At 43.6% G+C, this 21,175-nt stretch overlaps 2 protein-coding genes and 1 long non-coding RNA gene across 3 annotated transcripts; 2 read left to right on the top strand and 1 right to left on the bottom strand.

Annotated features, from left to right (window-relative positions):
- Window positions 1-8,355: 8,355 nt before the first annotated feature.
- LOC129744600 (uncharacterized) lies at window positions 8,356-8,917 on the bottom strand. The gene is made up of 3 exons (XR_008736951.1): window positions 8,607-8,917; window positions 8,477-8,544; window positions 8,356-8,423 (listed from the first exon to the last, which is right to left on the bottom strand). It is a non-coding gene; the product is annotated as an uncharacterized LOC129744600 (long non-coding RNA).
- A 1,251-nt stretch (window positions 8,918-10,168) lies between these two features.
- On the top strand, window positions 10,169-17,685 carry LOC129744584 (dedicator of cytokinesis protein 7). Its single transcript, XM_055737197.1, has 6 exons — window positions 10,169-10,320; window positions 10,572-13,095; window positions 13,252-15,294; window positions 15,356-16,400; window positions 16,462-16,861; window positions 16,917-17,685. Exons 1-6 carry the CDS (start codon window positions 10,280-10,282, stop codon window positions 17,113-17,115), a joined length of 6,252 nt encoding a protein of 2,083 aa, XP_055593172.1. The 5' UTR covers window positions 10,169-10,279; the 3' UTR covers window positions 17,116-17,685.
- A 789-nt stretch (window positions 17,686-18,474) lies between these two features.
- On the top strand, window positions 18,475-20,494 carry LOC129744590 (reticulocalbin-2). Its single transcript, XM_055737207.1, has 3 exons — window positions 18,475-18,629; window positions 18,771-19,656; window positions 19,822-20,494. Exons 2-3 carry the CDS (start codon window positions 18,806-18,808, stop codon window positions 19,991-19,993), a joined length of 1,023 nt encoding a protein of 340 aa, XP_055593182.1. The 5' UTR covers window positions 18,475-18,629; window positions 18,771-18,805; the 3' UTR covers window positions 19,994-20,494.
- The last annotated feature ends 681 nt before the right edge of the window (window positions 20,495-21,175 follow it).

Below are 21,175 nucleotides of genomic sequence, written 5' to 3'. Positions count from 1 at the left end.
TGTTCGGTTCTTCCAACGATGTGTTTTTTTGGTTTTTGTTCGTCCTTGTTTATGTTGTTCTTTTCCATGTGCGCGTTTGACAGTTATGGTTACACTCTTACTTCTATACACTCATCTTTGGTCTATTTTTGACTCAATCACTACACTCTCAGAACAAAATAGACAGATGAACTTAATTATAATGCTACATACACTACCGCAACGGAAGAATTTTTCATGAATCGGAGACAAACGATTCATGAAAAATTCAAAACCTCTATACCTAGGCAACGATCAGAGACATCGGTCTGGCCACCCTAAGGCAACCCGAAACTTCGCAAGCCACAGCAATGCTTGCCAGATCGAAACTTAAAGGCCCAAATCAAAATACTACTCCAGCGACTTCTGGAAGACTTGACCGAACGCCAACGAGTCTTGGCAAATCGTCTCTGACCGTTCCTGTACCAGCTTCCAAATTCTTGCCTCCGCTACGGTTACAAACACAAAAGAGTAGCTTAAACATTACAAATTTGCTCAAATACACAAAACATTGAACAAATTAAAAAATTAAAAAAGAGGTTAAAAAATATGGTGATATAAAAGAGGGAAAAGCAGCAAATCCATGGAAAGGGAGAATTTAGTTCCCTGATCGCCAAGAGCCCGAATGAAGGTTTTACCGCGCCTCCAGATCGCGTTGCTTTGGTATGGAGGGTTTTCTTGATGACCCCGTTTATGCCACTTCCCCTGAAATTAGGACAAGTTCAGCATGTGGTTCAAACTCTGGATTCACCTCGTATGTAGTGACACCATTCCAGATTAGTACGGTTTGTCGTTTTGTTCCAAGACTGTATTTTGGTGGAGTATACTCTATTCGTAGCTGGTGTGGCTCATAGATGGTTTAATGGTGCTGTTGTCCAGATGTTGCTTCCGCGGCTCGATTTATCCCGATCGGCAAACGGTCTGTCTGTCCGGATTTTCGTGGAGTGGTCATCCGTTGTTGGCAGTCGTGTTTCTGCATGCATAGCTGGATTTGCTGGTTTGTCACGTTCCAGTAACGGCGTGACAGCGCGAGGCATGTACACGGTCAGTTTCTCTCGCCCTGACTAACGGATCGCGCTCAAGAGAGCTTCTTGCTGGTTTGTCACGTTCCAGTAACGGCGTGTTTGCGTTTAGCATGAACACGGTCAGTTTCTCTCGCCCTGACTAACGGCAAGCCCGCGGGAGGCCTTGCGGGTGTAATGGTGACGTCTTTCGGTGTCGTATTGGAGAACCTGGCCTGGCGTTCCAATACTGTCTCCTTACGAGATTCTCTGCGAACTGCGTCCAGCCCACAGAGTACGATTTTTCTCGGTTCGTGAACGGAAAGCGCCTTGGCGCTGGGAAGTCATTTCCGGGTATTCTCGGTCTGCATGGTCCTGTTTGTGACCTCCATTTACTGAGGAGCCTGTCCAGACGATACCTGCACACTCCGTACTGCTTCAGTATGCGTTGTCAATTTCGAAGAAAATACTGCTGTCGCTCGAGGAGCAGGTTTGCAGCGTGAGTTCCGCACTGTCGCTGCAGATGAGCTCTATCCGCTTGCGATGGCGTTAACCAATGCTCTAGTCGGGCATACTGTCACGTTCGGTGTAGTGTGGTGATTGACGCTGTGCGTGTTTGTTGAGTCTATCAAGATCTCTTTGTTGATCACCCTTGGTGATGGACGTAGCTTTATAGTCGTCAAGCGAGGAGGTAGTGAAAGGTGTTGTTGCTCGCTGCGCTTGACGATGGCTCGATTTGTCCCAATCGGCAACGGTGTTTTCGGCGATAACGCAGTCGTTCACAGGCCTAGCCTGTCGTCATAGCTGTGATGATTCGAGAAGATAGCGATGATCCTGCTTATTCCTCGATGGTGGCACGATTTTTCCCGATCGGCTAACGGTGTTTTGAGTGCATTGAGCGTAGTGGTTCACAGACGGTGGTTGGTCTGCGTCATAGCTGGAACTTGGCGGTATTGGTAGTTTGCGGCAGAGAGTCGATATGGTAGTAGCGGCCGTCATGAAGTCTACTCCGCACAACTTCTGCGCAAAACTGTAATCCGCGGGGTTCTTGATGTTGTCCTGACAATCCCTTTGACTGCAGCGACGTGGTGTTTGGAGCTGCTGTACTTTCCAGGATTTCCAGCATTCCAATATCCCAAGCGCAATTCAACGCTAATTCGGCGTCAGGAACTTGTTGTTGTAGTCCGATAGGATTGGAGGCGAGGTTTCAATGTGTGTATGCGGGTCCATCAGCCGTCTCAATGTCGTGTTTTGTGTGTGTGTTGTCAGCAACTGCTTACATAGCTTGAATTTCTCTAGTCGGCTTTCATGTCCTTGGCATGATACCGACCCTGCTTTCCTGACTGGACGTCTTCCAATTCGTATAGGTTGGTGCCCAGTGTTTTCCTCACGATTGCCGGTACAAACTTGGGATCCAGTTTCCGGTTGATGTGATCTGCCTTCGATGAGAGAGTGAAGTTGCGACGCCATACTAGATCTCCTACATTGAAAGGAGCCGGTTTTTTGTTGACGTCATACAGCTGTTTCGATTTCAAATGATTGTTTTTGATTCGTTGTTGGATGAATTCGTGTATGCGCCGAATAGTTGATAAACGCACCTCCTGTGCCACTTTAGGGTCCTTTGGTGTGTTAATGTGTTGCTGCGTATACAGATCCGTATGAAGCAGCAGATCTCTTCCAAAGTTAGCGCAATGCGGACTTATGCCGGTAACTTCGTGTTTGGCACTGTTTATAGCTGCCGTAATAGCTGATAGGTTGGCGTCCCAGTCTCGGTGGTCTTCTTCAATCAACGCCCTGATACAAGTTATAAGCACCCTGTTCACTCGCTCGGCGTTGTTCACCATTGGACAGTAGTAAGCTGTAGCCATGTGTGTGATCCGGTGTCTAGCTAAAAGACCTTTAAACGCTGTCGACAGGAATTGCTTACCGTTGTCTGATAGGATTATACGTGGTTTCGAGAATTTCAGAAACACCTCTTTTTCCAGAAAGTCTACCATTTTAACGGAGTCTGCAGCGCGCATGGGATGAACTATAATGTATTTGGTTACCCAGTCTACTACAACCAACATGACTGTGTTTCCCGCCTTCGATCTTGTTAACGGACCAACAAAATCAACCGAGATCAGTTCCCATGGTAATCGTGCCGGTTTTGCTGCTCCCATGGTTGGCATCATCGCCGTGTTCGCTGCTTTAGATGCCTTGCATGTATCGCACGTCCTGATGTAAGCTGCTACATCCTCCGCCATCTTCGGCCAGTAAAAGAAGGTTTGCAGTTTGTGGAGAGTCTTCATGAATCCCAAATGTGCCGATGATGTTGAGTCGTGGAACCTCCGGATCATCTCCAACCTCTCGTGCTTTGGAACAATCTTCTTCCATTTGTGCGTAACCGTTCCAATCTCATCCTTACATTTGCAGTTTTTGTACAGCTCATTGTTGATCAGCTTGAAGTCGGGAAAGTTGCTTGGGTTTTGCTTCACCTGCTCCTTCAATTGCGTGTACCATGAATCTGCTTCTGAAGTCACAACAAAAACGTCCTCTGGAACAATTCTGGACAGCGCATCAGGGACCACATTGATTGTTCCTTTGCGGTATTTGATGTCGAAGTCGAATGCATTCAAACGCAGCAACCAACGGCTCATGAGAGCTGTAGGGTTTTTCAGCGACCTAAGGTAACTCAGGGCAGCATGATCACAGAATACTGTGAATTTTGTCCCCTCAATGAATCCCCTGAATTTTTCAATAGCCCTTATAACCGCTAAACATTCTCGTTCGGTGACTGAATATTTCCGCTCCGAAGACGATAGCTTTTGTGAGAAATAGCATATCGGATGTTCTTGTCCATCTACTTCCTGCGTTAGAACTGCTCCAATAGCAATATCACTGGCATCACACGCTATAGCAAACGGTTTATTATAGTCTGGCATCGCTAATACCGGAGCTGATGTGAGAGCCTGTTTTAGTGTTGCGAATGCTTGTTCTGCTCCAGCGTTCCATTTGAACCTGATCTTTGTTTTTGTAAGCTCCGTTAGAGGTGCAGCAATTTTGGAAAAATCTGCAATGAAACGGCGATACCAGTTGCACAATCCCAGAAAGCGTTGTACCTCCTTCCGTGTTGTTGGTGTTGGGAACTTCAAAATACAGCTGATCTTCTCCTCGTCTACGTTCCATCCTGCTTCATTCAAAACGAAACCCAGGTATTTCAGCTCTGCTCTGCAAAATTTTGATTTTTCTGCCGAAATTGTTAAATTAGCTTTTTTCAAGCGGCTTGCCACTTCTTTGAGCATCAGTATATGTTCTTCGAATGTTCTTGAGCAAATAATTATGTCATCCAGATAGCAGAATACTTTAGGCTCCAGATCTGCAAATAAATAGGTCATTATCCTCGATAACGCCTGACTTGCAGTGCACAAACCGAACGGAACGACTTTAAATTGGAAATGCCCTCGCTGTGGCACCGTGAAAGCCGTGAGTGGACGCGAGTTTTCCTCCAGAGGCAGCTGCCAAAAGGCATCCTTTAAATCTAGCGATGATATGTAGCTACAGTCTCCGAGGTTGTTTATAATCGCCGAGATTTGCGGTATTGGATATCCCTCGTTCACCATTATGGAATTCAGATAACGGGCATCCAAGCATACTCTGTAGTTTCCAGTTTTCTTTTTTACGGCCACCAAGGGGTTGTTCCATGGTGAGAATCGTGCCTCCTCGATCACGTCCAGCTCTAACATCCTGTCTATCTCCTTGTTTATTTCGTTGAGAACATATGGCGACATTGTGTAGTAACGTTGCTTTTTTGGAACTGCCTTTCCCACATCAATGCGGTGTTCGTACAAGCTCGTCCTTCCTAGGCTGTTTTTTGTTGCTACTGGAAAACTATCGACGACTACGTCCAATTGGAGTTTTTGTTCTGCTGATAGAAGTTTCATTGGTTCCTTTTCCTGTTCGTCGTTTATCTGATCGGCCATGCAGCAAATGGCCTTCACTCCAAACTTTTCCCAAAAGTTCATGCCTAAAATAATGCAATCAGGAATGCTGGGGATGACCAAGAGTGGTAGAGTGTCCTTTCGGTTGTTGTACTCTATTGACAATCTAACGAAACCTTCAACCGCGTGTTTTGTACCATCTGCTGTCCTTATACCTCCTTTTATGGGTTCTTCCACCAAGTTTAGTTCTTGCACAATTCCTGTCATTTTGCCTCCCAATAAAGAGCACGTAGCTCCACTGTCTAAGAGTGCGGTTAACTCCCTGTTTCGGATCTTAATTTGCGCATGTGGTCGATTATCTGTTCCGGTTTTGATGACGATAGAATGCAGATAATGAAAGTCAAATACGTTTGAGGGATTATTAAAGAACGGAGAACTGTTTCCCTCTATTGCCGATTCTCCGCTGGCGGGTTTCCCGAATCTGTACGACAAGTGAAACAGCTGCGTAGTGAATAGCCTTTTCTGCCACATCGATAGCAAAACAGAATAGCCTGTGGTCTCGAACAGTCCATGAAACGATGACCCTCCTCGTCGCAGTTCCAGCAAACCTTCAACAAAGGTCCTGACACTGTAGGTTGTTGTTGTGGTAGAGATTCAGCGGCGTTTTGTCGATCTTCTTGTTGTGTTGGTAACTGTGAGAATCTTCCCGGAAATTGTCTCTGTGGGTATGCGATCGGCTCATTGGATTGTGTTCGGTAAGTTGCGCTCTCTGGGGGCTGCACTGCGAAATGTTGATAACCAGTTTCTTGTCTACGCTGAGGATTAAATTGGTGCTCTTGCTGTCGTTGAAAAGGTCTTGCCTGTTGCGGTGCTCTTGGCCCCATCGATGGTGCTTCTCGACGTTGCTTATTCAACTGCATCTTAAATGCACATACTTGCTGTTCGAGTTCCTCTATTTTTGCTAGCAGGTCTTCGCTTTCTGGTTGCTGTACCGCCTCGGTGACACTTCTGCTGTCATCTTCTTCTACTACGTTGACCCGGCTGTATCGCTGATTGGTCGACGCTATACCTGTTCGCTGTTGTAGTGACGGGGTGGCGAAACTCGGTTCCAACAAGCTGTTGTGCGGGAATGGGATTTTCCGTTGGCAGTTCAGAAGTCTACGGGTGTCGTCATAACTGGAGCATATTTTAACAAGCTCAGCTACGGATGTTGGATTTGCTGCTGCTACAATGATGGCATAATCCACACACATGTTCTTCTTCATTATAAAGATTTTGTCTTCTTCCGAGATCGGCGGAGTGATGAAGCGAAATAGCATGGAGATATCACGATGAAAATCCGCAAATGATTCGTTTTGCCCTTGGAAACGATAGGACGCTTCCAGACGAAGAATTTGCGAGTAACTGCCTGGCAGAAACTCCTTGCGTATCTCCCGTTTGAATTGTTCCCACGACGTCAGTCGCCCTTCGACGAATGCACGGGTGTACCAATCCTGAGCGGTTTTTTCAAGCAGATGCTTTATATTCGCGAGGAGAGTTTCTTGGTCTAAGTTTTCAGAGGAAGCAAAGGCCTCAACTCTATCAAGAAACACGTTCAAAGATGTTGTATCCTGCTGTCCACGAAATTTAAACGGCCAGTTGTGGATTCCCTTTGGAATGCGACGAACGGGTTCCTCACGATATGGTGCCTGCTGTTGTTGTTGCATTGTTTGTCTTTGAAGTTGTTGGTTCGCTTGCTCCAACTGTTGATTTCTGATTCGTAGCTGCCTTATCAGTTGCTGCTGTTGCTCCAGCAAATCTTGTTGTTGCTGTTGTTGAACTGCCGATATAGGTGGTTGGGTGGCTTGAGCCAATCCGAAACGATTGATTTCTTGTTGCTGCAGCTTCAAATTCTCGTGCTTTTTTAGCTCCATATGAATCTGCTCTCGCTGCTGATCCAATAGCGTCTGCAATTGCTTCGCCTGGAATAATTCACCGGAAACTTGCGGCTGTATTTGCTGTTGGGATTCTCCTGGATGTTGCTGGATCGCCTCACTGAAGTGAAACCCTGGCGGAGTAGGCGTCTGACCCGATCCTGTTGACAACGCTGCAGAAAAGCCACCTTCAGCTTCATTCAAGCGAGTTTCCTCCAACTCTGTGTTCACTGCACTTGTTTGCACCGGCAACACTGGATTAAGCACATGATTGAGATCCTTCATTAAATCATTCACTAGCATGCTAAGTGCTGATAAAGCTTCCGCTAAGAAATCTGGCGGAACAATGATTGACAAACGAGATTTGTAATGCAACAGACGCGAGTGTAAGGCTTTTAGTATCTCCGTGTTAGCTGTCGATTTTGCCGAATCAATTTGTCGTTGAATACTGTCAATATTACGCTGGCAATTTTCCAGATTATTTGTTGGAGTCATGACATGATTGGAATCTAAGTGTCTTACATTTCTTGAATTATCCTCTTGCACTACAGATTTTAATTTGAGCACTTTTGCTCTATGCGTCGTGAGCCCAACATTGACTACATGACGCAAGGCAAGCTCATAGGAGATTTCCTCATCTGATAAATGAGTGAAATCCATGCTGAACTTAAAATAATTATGCTTATCTATAATAAAATTAAATTAAAATGTGGCAGTTGGAAAAAAAATTAAAAAACCAAATCCACAAAATCACAAAACTAAGCATAAATCACCAAAACAACAAATATTAAACGTATACGGTAGTATAAACTAATGGGTTTTTGTGTTGGGCGCCAATGAAACAATTTGAGCACCACTGACTCTCAGTGTGTGCTGCACGGCTAACTTTTACCCAAAACACAAACACGCAAAACCCAAATCTGTAGCAATTACAATTATTTACTAATGCGACATTTTAAAAACTTAAGCTAGCTTACATAATTACTCACGGGCCCGTTTTCCTACTCTAACATCAAACGCACAACAATCATATCACAGCTGCTTGGACGGCACAGGTGTATCACAGCTTTAATTTTCGTGTTGCAGCCGTATCCGGTGAACTGGCAACCCTGCCTGGCTGCACTGCTTCGACGGGCGTACCGCAGCTGCCCGGAGCACCTCCAACGACTTCCGGCTCGATCTGGTCGGCTCTCTCCACGTCCGCAGCTTTCTTACGCAAAAACGGGACTCGCAAAACCAAGATGGCGAAAATCGAGTCCCGAAAAGCGATTTTCTCAGCTCCCAAAAACGACCCTATTGATATAAATAATCACAGCTTTAATTTGGCTGATTAGGCTCATCCAATAAGCAACTCACCCAATGGGGCCGTTCTTCTCTGTAGCTATAATTTTCCGCCGTGAATGGAATAATCGACACGGTAGCGGTGATTTTCCGGCACTGAAAAGTCGAGACGATGTTGACACAATTTGGGGAAAATATAGGCTGGTTTCACTCACCCTTGCGTGCTATTTTTCTTTCGTCTTCTTATTCCGTTTTTTTTTCGCGACCGGCACCGTACTGTCAACCTACGGCTAGAGGTAAAATAATGAAAAGGCAATCCACAATCTTGTTGCCGATGTTTTACCTTTGATTCCACTCGGGTAGGCTCTATTGCTCCTAGGGTGGATTGTTCTGCGCTCGATCTTTCTTTGCCTGCGCGTTGAAGAAACAATTATGTTTATCCCATATGATTGGAGTTGTTCGCACGGTCTCACCTTTCAATCAGCCAACACGATTTATCCTCCTTCCTTGGTGGCTTCTGATCCAGAATGTGGCGGGATGGCGGCTTTCTTGATTCACCAAAAACTGTTGAAAGAGCAATGGCGAATCCAACTGCTCAAGGTGTTCGGTTCTTCCAACGATGTGTTTTTTTGGTTTTTGTTCGTCCTTGTTTATGTTGTTCTTTTCCATGTGCGCGTTTGACAGTTATGGTTACACTCTTACTTCTATACACTCATCTTTGGTCTATTTTTGACTCAATCACTACACTCTCAGAACAAAATAGACAGATGAACTTAATTATAATGCTACATATATCTAAGAAAAATCTCTCGGATGAAAGCTCAGAGGATTCAGAGTTTTCGACAGGCTCTGATCATGATGTCACATACTATCCCACGGAACAAAATGAAACTTCGAAAAGTTCAGATGGGTCGTTGCGACAGGTAGTTTATAAAAAATTACATTAAGTCTTTTAAGGAATATTTACATAACTGTTTAGGAAAGAGGCCTGGTATAATTAGACCAAAAAAAGAAAAATTAAACATCACCGGTTCTTCTGGAGAATCAGAAGTTGCTAGCGAGAATGAGTCCATTCCTGGAGAGTCAACTGGCCATTCATCAAGACCCCAAAAACGCCAACGAAATCAGGCAGTCTGGAAACTCATCTTGCGAAAAAAGCTACGAAACCAAGGGGAAGCGTACGTTGGTTCTACCGGAAAAAGCGACCAGCTAAACAGTTAATTTCAATGATTGAACACATATGCAGGTATTCTTGTGTATCCATTAAGGAAAAAGAGAGATTGAAAGTTTTCAACAAATTCTGGGAATTAGGATAGTGGAACTTGCAAACCTCGTTCATTATAAGTTGCATAGAAATTTGAAGCCCGAAAACGCAGAAAATTAAATGTGTGAACAAAAACAAAACATCTAGTATCGTACTGAAAATACTCGTTACATACAGGTTCCAAAAGGATGCTATCATATTGTTTGGAGTCAGAGGGGTGCAAGTGTCATTCTTGGGATCAGAAGGGTGCAAGTGAAAAATATCAATAAAAGTAGTTCGCCGTTTTAACATAAATATCGCAAAAAATTTGGTTTTTCTTTCAGAATCGTTCATTTTAGACCTCATGAGACACACTCCATCGAAAATTTAGTAGAAAAATTGATTCGATAATTTTGATTTAGAAAAAAAACTTTGAGGCCCGTTTTCTCGAAATCATCATTTCGGCACTTGCACCCCTCTGATCCTAAGCGCCTCAATTTAGAAATTTAAACCCTTAATTAAAAATTAAAAATTCAAAATCACCTTTAAGTTTAATTCATTTTGAACATGCGCTCTTAATATTTTTACGGTTTAGTGTTTGAATTTGTAAAAATGGCTACCAAATTCAAAATCCTGTCGAACTGGCACCACTGATTTCATTGGAATTTTCAGAATCCATCTCACAAATTGAAATTTTCGCACCACCCTGATGGCAGAAATGCAACAAAAATGCAACCTTCTCGGTGTTTGTTTTGCTCTGCCGATTCTGACAGCATGCAATTTCCATTATGGCGTCTGCAAATAGTTGGTGAATTTTCCGTAGACGGTAGATTTTTTCCCAAAAAACAGTAAAAATTGTTTGAATTCCAGCGAAATCCGGCTTTAAATTGTGCCTCAGCAAGGATGGCATCGGCACAGCGTGCATTCGCGTCAAAATTAACCAAGTAAGTCCGGGAAAAAGGGTTTCTCTAAACGGGGTGTGATCCCTTTCTTCAATTGGAAAGTTGGATTGATTTTTTTTTGTATTTTTCTCTTTGTGGGTGGGAAAAGTTTCGCAAAGATTTTGGGGGGTGGGTCGCTGCCCTAGTTTCTGGCTGCAAGTTCACTTTCTTTTATGATTGATATTTTTGAAATTTCTTTCAATTTTTTTAAATATTCCAGTAACAAAATATTTGACCTAATCATTTCATTTTAGGCACAACTCCTCGGATATCCGTAAAAATGTGGCCAACTACCAGCTTCTGTCCAAGAGTGACAGCAGCTCGGTATGTTCCTCGTCGATTTCGCTCTGCGAACTAATCGAACCGATCGATTACGAGGAATTCCTGGCGCAACACTCCAATCTGCTGATGCGCGATTCGCTGCGCTCCATTCTGGACTTTCCGGGCAATGACGTTCAGGTTCGGGTGGTTCCGCGGAAGATTCGAACGATCGAGCATGTCGTTCCACAGGAAGATTTGAGTGAACTTCCGCTACACGTTCAGCATTGCGTGGATTGTTTTACGCGACCATGGAAGGTGGTTGATTTCGCCCAGCGACATTATTCCAGCTCCTGCAATGCTAGGGAACGGATTGATAAGGGAGCATTGAGTCCCAGTTCGTATCAACAGGAATTTGAAATTGATCGGGATTACTTTGGATGCTCGTCGATGGAAGAATCGGTTACATCAACAACTTTGTATGCCAGTGAAAGTTGTACACCGAGTAGCCGGCAGTCGATTGCAAGCTTGTCGTCTGTTTCGACCTGCACAGACACATTGACACCCAGAGGATCTTGGGCATCCTTTGATTTGAGAAGCTCTGTCAACGATCCTTTGATTCCTGGTTTGCTGGACAGAATTGCTCCGGAAATAATTGATCAAAGTAACGAAAGTAAACGACTAGAGGAACGCCAGGATGCACTTTTCAGCTTGTATCCGGAAGCAGATCCGGAGGATGCTATTGAAAAACGAATGCCAGCAGAAATGCCTGTAGAACATTTGGGAAATCGCATTCATGTAAAGTGCTTACAGCTAAAGCTAGAACTAGAGGTAGAACCGATTTTTGCCTCAATGGCAATTTACGATGCTAAAGAAAAGAAAAAGATCTCGGAAAACTTTTACTTTGACATGAATACGGAATCGCTACGAAGAATGCTAGTTTCGCATCTTCCGTTCGCGGACATAAGCACACAGGCTAGAGAAGCTATTTTTGACATAACAAATCCAAGTAACGAGCTTTACTTGGTAATTCGATTGGAAAAAGTGTTACAAGGTGACATTAAAGACTCCGTAGAGCCTTACTTGAAGGAAGACAAAGATAAATACAAAGATAAGGCGAAATCCAATGCAGCAGACTATTGTGATCGTCTGGGAAAATATAGAATGCCTTTCGCTTGGACAGGAATTTATCTGACCAACATTTTCAATGGCGATAATGTAGAGAAAGAAGGCGACCGTGAAAGCATGAGCTCCGCTTCCAGTTCCAATAGTCTGGATCGAAAGTCATCCACCAGTAGCTTTGATCAATTCCGCAAACGAGCTACCGATATGGGAACACTAACAAGACGCGGATCTTTAGAAAGAAAGTCGGAAAAACGTCGCTCCTGGTCCCCGGACGACTTTGCTAACAGCGTCGAAACTTTCCGACCCATATCTATAACTGTGTCTAGCTTCTTCAAGCAAGAACCGGACAAAATGAAGGATGAAGAATTGTACAAATTCCTCCCGGAACTGAAACGCCCTGGAGCTCTCATGAAAAAACACAAATGCATACCCGGCTCCATCAAAATCGAAATATCTCCTATTCCTGAAGAAGTCAAATGTGCCCTTACTCCTGAACTAGCAAAAATCGATCCATACCCCAACGATCACACCAGACCGGTAAAAGAAATCCTCGAGTTTCCCGCAACCCCAATACTTAATCCTCACTACAGCTATCGCAACCTACTCTTCGTATCCCCTAAAGAGCTAAACTTCTCAACACGCGCCGGGTCTGCTCGCAACATTGCCGTTCGAGTTCAGCTCATGTCCGGCGAAAAACAATCGGATGCTCTACCAGCCATTTTTGGAAAAAGCTCGTGCCCAGAATACACTGCCGAAACTTTCACCGCCGTCAACTATCACAACAAACAGCCAATCTTTTACGATGAAATAAAAATATCCCTTCCGGCCAACCTCAAACAGAATCACCACATTCTGTTCACCCTCTTCCACGTGTCCTGCCAGAAGAAACCTCAAGAAATTCAACCTACCATCGAGTCCCCGGTCGGTTACACATGGCTTCCGGTTCTCAAAGACGGCCACCTTAATGTTGGAGAATTCAACCTTCCCGTTATGGTCGAAGAACCCCCAGATAACTATTCATTCATACCACCGGACGTCCAACTGCCCGGTACCAAGTGGCTGGACAATCATCGGCCCGTATTCTCGGTTACCATCGATGCCGTCACTTCGGTGCACGCCATGGACGACTATCTGGACAAGTTCATCTTCCTGTGCGAGTGCCTGGATCATCGTAAGGTTCCCCCACGTATTGGAGAAGGTAACATGGAACGGGAGTTCAAGAAGTCGCTGCAGGAACTGCAAGCGGCTGATCAGGAAAAGTTGGTTAAAAATTTGCAGGTAATCCTGGACAAGCTGGTTGAGCTGCTGGTGACGACCTATCGTATCGGCGGAGAGGCGTTGTCCTTGGGCCAGACCGTCTTCGAAACCATCTGTCAGATTTCGGACAAAATTTCGGTAAGTTACTAAATGGTACAAACTACCGACCATCAGTTGGTTGGCTCATTCTTGTTTCGGATGTTGAACATTAAAAAATATGAAAAAACAGCCTTTCTCGCCTGTAAGCGTTAGAATTGTAGTGAAAGTTCTAATTTTACAACATTATATTTTCAGTTCCTTCAACCGGAAGACCGTTACGGCCGCCAAAACATCCTTAGCACGTACATCCAGTTCCAGTGCAAGATTCCTCACCCACTAGACCCTAAATGTAAGCTATCCTCGTACCCGAGCCGTCCAGGTACGGCCATGGAGGAGATGACCCGTTCCAGCAGCAATCCGGATCTGCACCACAGTCCCTCGATGGCTCTGGCTTCGCACTCAGAAATGACCAGCTCTATGAGTGGAAAGCTGGTTGATCGAGCTTCCAGCATGCGGGGTGAGATGTCTCCCAGCGCCAGTGGACCCAAGGATGGGTTGGTACGATTGCTACATGAGGAAATTGCTCTTAATTGGGTGGTCGCAAGCGGATCGGCTGCTGAGTTATCGATGACTAACTCGTGGATGTTGTTCGAGCTGATCATCAAAAGTATGGTGGAGCACTTGGATTTGACGAATTCATTGAATTCGAACAGGAAAGGACGATTTCCGCATCAATACACGGATGATATCTCGACATTGGTCCATTTGGTAACGACAAAAGTGGTGGGATACAATAGCAGCGATCCAAAATTGGCCCAATCTATCAACAGTAGTCTGGCGTTTTTCATTTTCGATCTGTTGAGTATTATGGACCGCGGATTTGTGTATGGATTGATCAAAACTTATTACAAGGTGATTATGACCAAGAGTTCGTCGACCCCGGATATGATACATTACAAGCTGGACTTTTTGCGGATTGTGTGCAGTCACGAGCACTTTGTTGCACTAAATTTGCCTTTTGGAACACCCTACACTGCTTTGTCTGCTCCTTGTAGTCCTACGCCAAGCGTGACTTCAAACAACAGCCAGAACTCTTTCGTGAGTGGACTAGCTGGTATGGACAAAACATTGTATGCTGAACTTAGTGCCGAATACAGGCAGCAGCACTTCTTGATAGGACTAGTGCTTCAGGAGTTGGCAACAGTTTTGGACATCTCCAATCCTCCACTGCATGGAAAAGCTATTCGTTGTTTACGCAATCTTTTGACGTCACACGATCTCGATCCAAGATATAGCGAAGTGGAAGCCCGTGCTCGTGTTGCTGCTCTCTACATTCCTCTGTTGGGTATAGTAATGGACACCATTCCTCAGCTACACACTCCGATAGCAGAATCACGTGACCGTTTGAACACTATCGGTCTCCTGGAGGATTACCAAGGTCCTACTACATCCATCGCTACGACTACGATCAGTCCAGAGGTGGCTTTTGCAATTTCGGGAATCCGAAATTACAGCTATGTCCCAGAAACTCCCAAAAACAAAACGGCTCTCAGTAGCGAAAATACTAGACACCTTTTGTCGTGCTTCTTATGGGTTGTCAAGAATCTTGAACAGAACACTTTATACAAGTATACCCTCGGGTTGAGTCCTCATCGGGTACACCAGATGTTGCAAGTTCTAAATATCTGCATTCCCAACTTTGAGTATCGAGGTCGCAAAAAGCCAACCTGCAAACGCAACACATCCAGTTTCCGCAAAACACCGGACATGAAGGAAAAACTGGAGGAATGCATCCGTGGAACGGGTTCTGCCAGGAATGATTTAATCAATCGCCGCAAGGATCGCTACTCAACGGAAAAGTTCCGATGGAAGAAAGATCAAATCCGTACCCAGTTCTACGATAGCAACATCAAAAACGAAGCTGAAATGGAAATCACCTACTACATCGAAGGATCTCTGGCGACGGAAGTCTGTCTGGCGATTCTGGATTCTCTGGAGCTGATCGTTCAGGTTGCTTCTAGCTCTGAACTGCACCACAATCTTCTGGGTACGGTGCTAAAAGTTTTACTTCACGCGCTGTCTCGAAACCAAAGCACGTTAGCGTTGCAGAATCTGTTTGCCTCGCAGCGATCACTGATCTTCAAATATCATAATTTGCTGTTCGATGAAGAAACGGATAGTTGTGCGGATTTGTGTCTGCTGCTGCTGAAGCACTGTGGATCACAGCTAGCCTCGGTCAGATCCCAAGCAGCTGCATCGCTGTATTTGCTGATGAGACAGAACTTCGAAATTGGAAATGTAGGTGTTCTCTTACTTTTGTCAAATTGAAATGGAAATTTACCCTTTTATCTTCTTCTAGAACTTTGCCCGCGTCAAAATGCAGGTGACCATGTCCCTAAGCTCTCTCGTTGGAACGAGCTCTTCTTTTAGTGAACAATCTCTCCGTCGGGCGTTGAAAACCATACTGGTGTACGCTGAGTCGGACACCGATCTGCAGGACACCTCCTTTCCGGAACAGGTTCAAGATTTGCTGTTCAATCTGCACATGATTTTGTCCGATACGGTTAAAATGAAAGAGTATCAGGAAGATCCGGAAATGTTGCTGGATCTAATGAACCGTATCGCTAAGGGGTATCAAAACTCCCCGGATCTCCGTTTAACTTGGTTGGAGAACATGGCCAAGAAGCATATGGAACGAGCTAATCACACGGAAGCAGCCATGTGCTATGTTCACAGTGCGGCCCTCGTTGCTGAGTACTTGAGCATGCTGGAATCTCAAACACATCTTCCGGTAGGAGCTGTTTCATTTAAACACATTTCTCCGAATTCGTTGATGGAATCAGCTGTATCGGATGACGTTTTGAGTCCTGGAGAGGATGGAATATGTCTAGGAAACAGGTTTACCGAAGGTGGTTTAAAAGCTTTGTTGGAGGAAGCGTCGAATTCTTTCCAAATAGCTGGAATGTACGAGGCGATGAACGATGTTTATAAGGTTTTGATTCCGATCTGCGAAGCCAACCGTGACTTCCGTAAACTTGGTCAAATTCATGGGAAGTTACAAGAAGCTTTCAACCGTATTGCGCAGCTACATGGTAAACGAGTCTTCGGCACCTATTTCCGAGTAGGATTCTACGGAGCCAAATTCGGAGATTTGGATCAACAAGAGTTCATCTACAAAGAACCAACGCTGACAAAGCTCCCAGAAATCTTCAGCAGATTGCAAAACTTTTATGCCGATCGCTTCGGTCCAGATGTTGTTCAAATCATCAAGGATTCTAACACGGTTGATCTTAAAACGTTGGATCCAGATAAGGCATACATTCAAATTACTTATGTGGAACCTTATTTTGAAACTTATGAGCTACGCTATCGGGAGACATATTTTGAAAGAAATTTCAACATAAGTAAGTAACCTTTATTATGATTATTAATTTAAAGTTTCTTGAATCATCTCGCTTCTTCCAGAACGATTCATTTTCGCAACGCCCTTCACAAAATCGGGAAAAGCTCACGGGGAATTGCACGAACAGTGCAAACGTAAAACTATCCTCACAACCGCAAATCATTTCCCATACGTGAAGACCCGCATTCAGGTGGTAAGCCGGGAGCAGATCGTACTGGAACCAATCGAGGTTGCCATCGAAGATATACAGAAGAAAACTGCCGAACTGGCTGCTGCCACAAATCAGGAACCGGCTGATCCCAAGATCCTGCAGATGGTTTTGCAGGGATGCATTGGGACCACCGTTAATCAAGGCCCAATGGAGATGGCCTTGGTGTTTCTTTCTGGCATAGCCGACAGCACAACTATTCCCACAAAGCACCAAAACAAGCTGAGACTCTGTTTCAAAGACTTCTCCAAAAAGTAAGTTTTTTACAAAATTAAATTTGCTCAACCCTTCTAACACATCCAATTTCAGGTGTTCGGATGCGCTGAAGAAGAATCGCAACCTCATTCTTTCGGATCAGAAGGACTACCAAAAGGAATTGGAGCGGAACTACGCCCGGTTTACGGAACGGTTGGCTCCGCTTATTACCATTAGCCCTTCCCAGGCACAGGGCGTGGTTGCGGCCAACAATGGATTGCACAACAACAAACTGACGCCGCTCCGCTGGTAACAGGAAGCTGGTGGCGTCGAAGAGACGCAGATTTCGTCATAATTGTAACTGACGTAGCGGGGCGATATTCTCTATCCCAAACGTATACATTTTATACCAAAATACTCTAAAGCACACATTATTGATAATGGCACCGTTTCTTGGAGATGCTGCAGAAAGAATCAGTTTATTCAAAGTTTGTTTTTCATATATTTTTTTAAAATTTGTTTTTGGTTAAGATGATTTAAGATTTTGTCCCATGTTCTCAAATCTCATACATAAGTGATTGAAGAAAGGTTATTGAACTTATAGATTACATATTATAAGATTTGTATTCGTTTCCACAGCTGCTTTTCAGCTGGAAATTCTTCAGCATTTTATTCTGTTTATAATTTAAAATTGTGTGCGAGCAATACTTTACACCAAAAACAATGACTTAGTGGTTGATCTTTATTTACTTAACTTTATTTTCATCTCTCTTAAAAAGTTCTCTATAGTCGAGGTTAAGAAAAAGGGAAATCTTACACTATGATGATACTATCTCATAATCTCTAGGTCATACTCGAATATAATTATGCAACATTTAGTAAATGGGAAATGTATTACTTTCGATGACAGCCCGACTTAGACCAAAAATAGAAAATTATCCATAATTTTAATTGATGGTTCCCGCTAGAGAATGGGTGACGAAAATTTTCCCCAAAATTGCCTTTTTTAAGCTAACGGAAAGCAGAGACTGAATTTCTTTATGAAAATTTCGTATCATGGATGGAAAAATCGTTTGCATGAATTCGGGGGTCTTTGATAGTCAAAATTAATCTGGCCCTCGGGCCATTAAGATTTTGAAGCCTAAAGACCCCTGAATACCTATATGCAAAATTGTTTTTTTTTATTCAATATACCTACATAAAGAGCATATATAGCCTGTATACAGGCGGATCCTAGATGCGAAAAAAAAATTTGTTTCTGCTGTCCGCCAGCATCAAAATTTTCAAGTCTTGGCCACCCATGGCTAGAAGAAGTATTATCACTCGAATAACCTGTTAAAGCTAAAATATCGAAAATTTTGTAAATCTGTTTTCAATTAGTTGTGATTGGAAATCTTTATGATTATACCCTTTCGATAAACTAGTCTCACGTTCTCTGTAATCGCATTCTTCAATCCGATGTCGGGATAAAGTTGAATAAAATTGACATTCTGCTCGGGCATATTTAAGGGTACAAGCATGATTTGTCGGCTAATCGGTTAAAAATTATATATATAAATATATTGTATAAATTTTTATCTAGAGAAGTCAAACGCATAGAATTTTTAATGACAAAGTAGTTCAGACACATAAGTTTGATGTTTAAGCTGTGGTTTAAGTTTACATGTCAGTTTAATATCGGGCAAACTTGGGGTCAGTCACCCTATCTAGAAGGTTTTTAATCGGCGTCTGCATTGTTTACATCACGTACGAAAAAAGGGGTTGAACGGAAGGTCCGAAAATAGTTCATTAAAATTACAAAATTACAAGATACTTTCTTCTGACTAGGTAAGTTGGAATTCCAAAAAGCAATTTTCATCATCATGTCGGAAATTCCGCACAATTAAGCCAAAAATAGCTTCTCACAGCGAAGATAAATTTAGACCGCATTCATTATCTAATGTAGCCATTTGTCAAAATTTGTTTCAGCACCGGCAGCTTTTTCGGACCCTCCAGCATATGCCATGGAGCTCTCTGGTAGATTCCAGCTCGGGCTGATTCTGTTGGCTGGATGCGTTTTAGTGATTTGCCAATCGGCCACCACACACAAACATGGGCACAGTCACGCGGAAACCGGCGAACGGCTGGAAGATGGCAGCTACGCTCCCCGGGACGCGCACCATATGGATGGCGGAGAGCATCATTCGGAGTTCGACCACGAGGCCATTCTTGGCAGTGTGAAGGAAGCAGAAGAGTTTGATAAACTTTCTCCGGAAGAATCCAAGCGCCGGTTAGCTCTGCTAGTGGTCAAAATGGATCTGAACTCGGATGGCTTTGTCGATCGTCACGAGCTTAAGGCCTGGATCTTACGTTCGTTCAAAAGTTTGCTAGAGGAGGAATCTGCCGACCGCTTCCAGGATGTAGATCTGAACGAAGACGATGTTGTGTCCTGGGATGAATACTACATCGAAACTTACGGAATGGACAACGAGGACGACGAAGACGGCGAGAAAGTTGCTCCGACCGATCCGCACAAAGAGGAAGAAAAGAAACTGATTGCTGACGACAAGGAAATGTTTTCGGCTGCCGATGCCAACAAAGATGGTAAGCTGGACCCGACCGAGTTTGTGCAGTTTATCTCGCCGGAAGAATTTCCCGAAATGTTCTCGGTGGTGTTGAAGCAAACGTTGCGCAACAAAGATACCAATAACGATGGTAAAATTGACTTCCAAGAGTACGTTGCTGAACAATCGCGAGGTCACGACAAGGAATGGCTGTTAACCGAAAAGGATCGTTTCGATAACGACTACGATAAGGATGGCGATGGTTACCTCAATGGAAACGAGATCCTGTCATGGATTTTGCCCAGTAACGAGTAAGTTCCATCTACTCTAGTTAAGAACCTTTTTTCTTTTATTGAAACATGATTGCTGAATCATTGAATTCAACAGGTTATTCACTAATTTATTTTTAATGCAATTAATCACTTAAACATTTTTGAAGCTTCATAAATATCATTTAAAAATTTACATTACCGCAGGGAAGTGGCAGAAGAAGAGGTGTCGCACCTGTTCGCGTCGGCCGACGATGATCACGATGATCGCCTGTCGCATCATGAAATCATCGACAAGTACGACATCTTCGTCGGTAGTGAAGCCACCGATTACGGTGATCATCTGCAGAACATTCACCACTTCGAAGATGAATTGTAAGCGCACACAAGAAAGTAAGGGCGGCAATCATCGGTTATCTCTCTATCACTACTCGTGAGACAATTTGAACGAGACGCTGCTCGAACAAAATTATTGTTTTGTACTGGATAGGTCTAGTCTTCGGAATAAGTTCTTCAAGCTTTGAGAGTCCAAATGGAACGGTAAGTAATTTCTAGTGACAACCATAAACCGCTTATAATTTATTGTGAAGAGTAGCTAAATTTTCGTAATCTCTGTTTATTTCAAACGAGTTCTAGTAACTTATGCCATAGGGTATTTGTACCCAGATAATATTGTGTTGTAATACTTTTTGACGTTTCCTAATAATCATGATACCGCAGACTATTTTAGAAAAAAATACCATTAATAAACCTACTTTATTGCATTTACGAGACTTTCTATAGGATAACATTTATGATTAGTCAACCAAAATTTTGGACGTTCAAATTACTATTAATACAAACCAATACAAATTATGCCAATAAATAATTATTTCTTCTATGTGGGTGCATCGATACAAATAATATTTTTTGAGTTTTTCATATTTACTTGACCATTGGGAAGTTAACGCTCGGTGGTCGTTCTTCCCTCTATATTTTGGGTTAATATCAGTGTTTATTTAGAAAATAATGTTTGTATCGCTATCGATTATTTGTATATAGAATCTTCGAACCAGTTTCCCTCAGCCTCGAGTGACATATATAGATTGGAAGAGATCCAATTTTAAATTATATGTGTTTGAGTCGTACCTTCAATTCCTTTAGAGTAAAGTGGTTTTTCGGCCATGAATAAAACAATTCTTAATCTAGAAATAACTTTTAAAATTCGACATCGTAGCGCTGCAGGAGGTATGCTGGAAGGGCTCCACGGTACGAACGTATCCAGATGGTCGTGCCATCTACCAGAGCTGCGGCAACACACACGAGCTTGGAACAGCTTTTATAGTGATGGGAAAGATGCAAAAGCGCGTGATCGGGTGGTGGCCGATCAACTCACGAATGTGCCGGTTGAGAATCAAGGGCCGGTTCTTCAACATCAGCATCATCAACGTGCACAGCCCTCACCTCGGAAGTACCGGTGACGACAAAGACGAATTCTACGCGCAGCTGGAGCGTGAATACGACCGTTGCCCAAAACATGATATCAAGATCGTCATCGGGGATTTCAATGCTCAGGTCGGCC

The sequence above is a fragment of the Uranotaenia lowii genome, chromosome 2, assembly GCF_029784155.1.
Source record: "Uranotaenia lowii strain MFRU-FL chromosome 2, ASM2978415v1, whole genome shotgun sequence".
NCBI classification, from domain to species: Eukaryota; Metazoa; Arthropoda; class Insecta; order Diptera; family Culicidae; genus Uranotaenia; species Uranotaenia lowii.
Note: the sequence above shows the minus strand (reverse complement) of the source record. Positions and strands in the feature narration are given on the sequence as shown.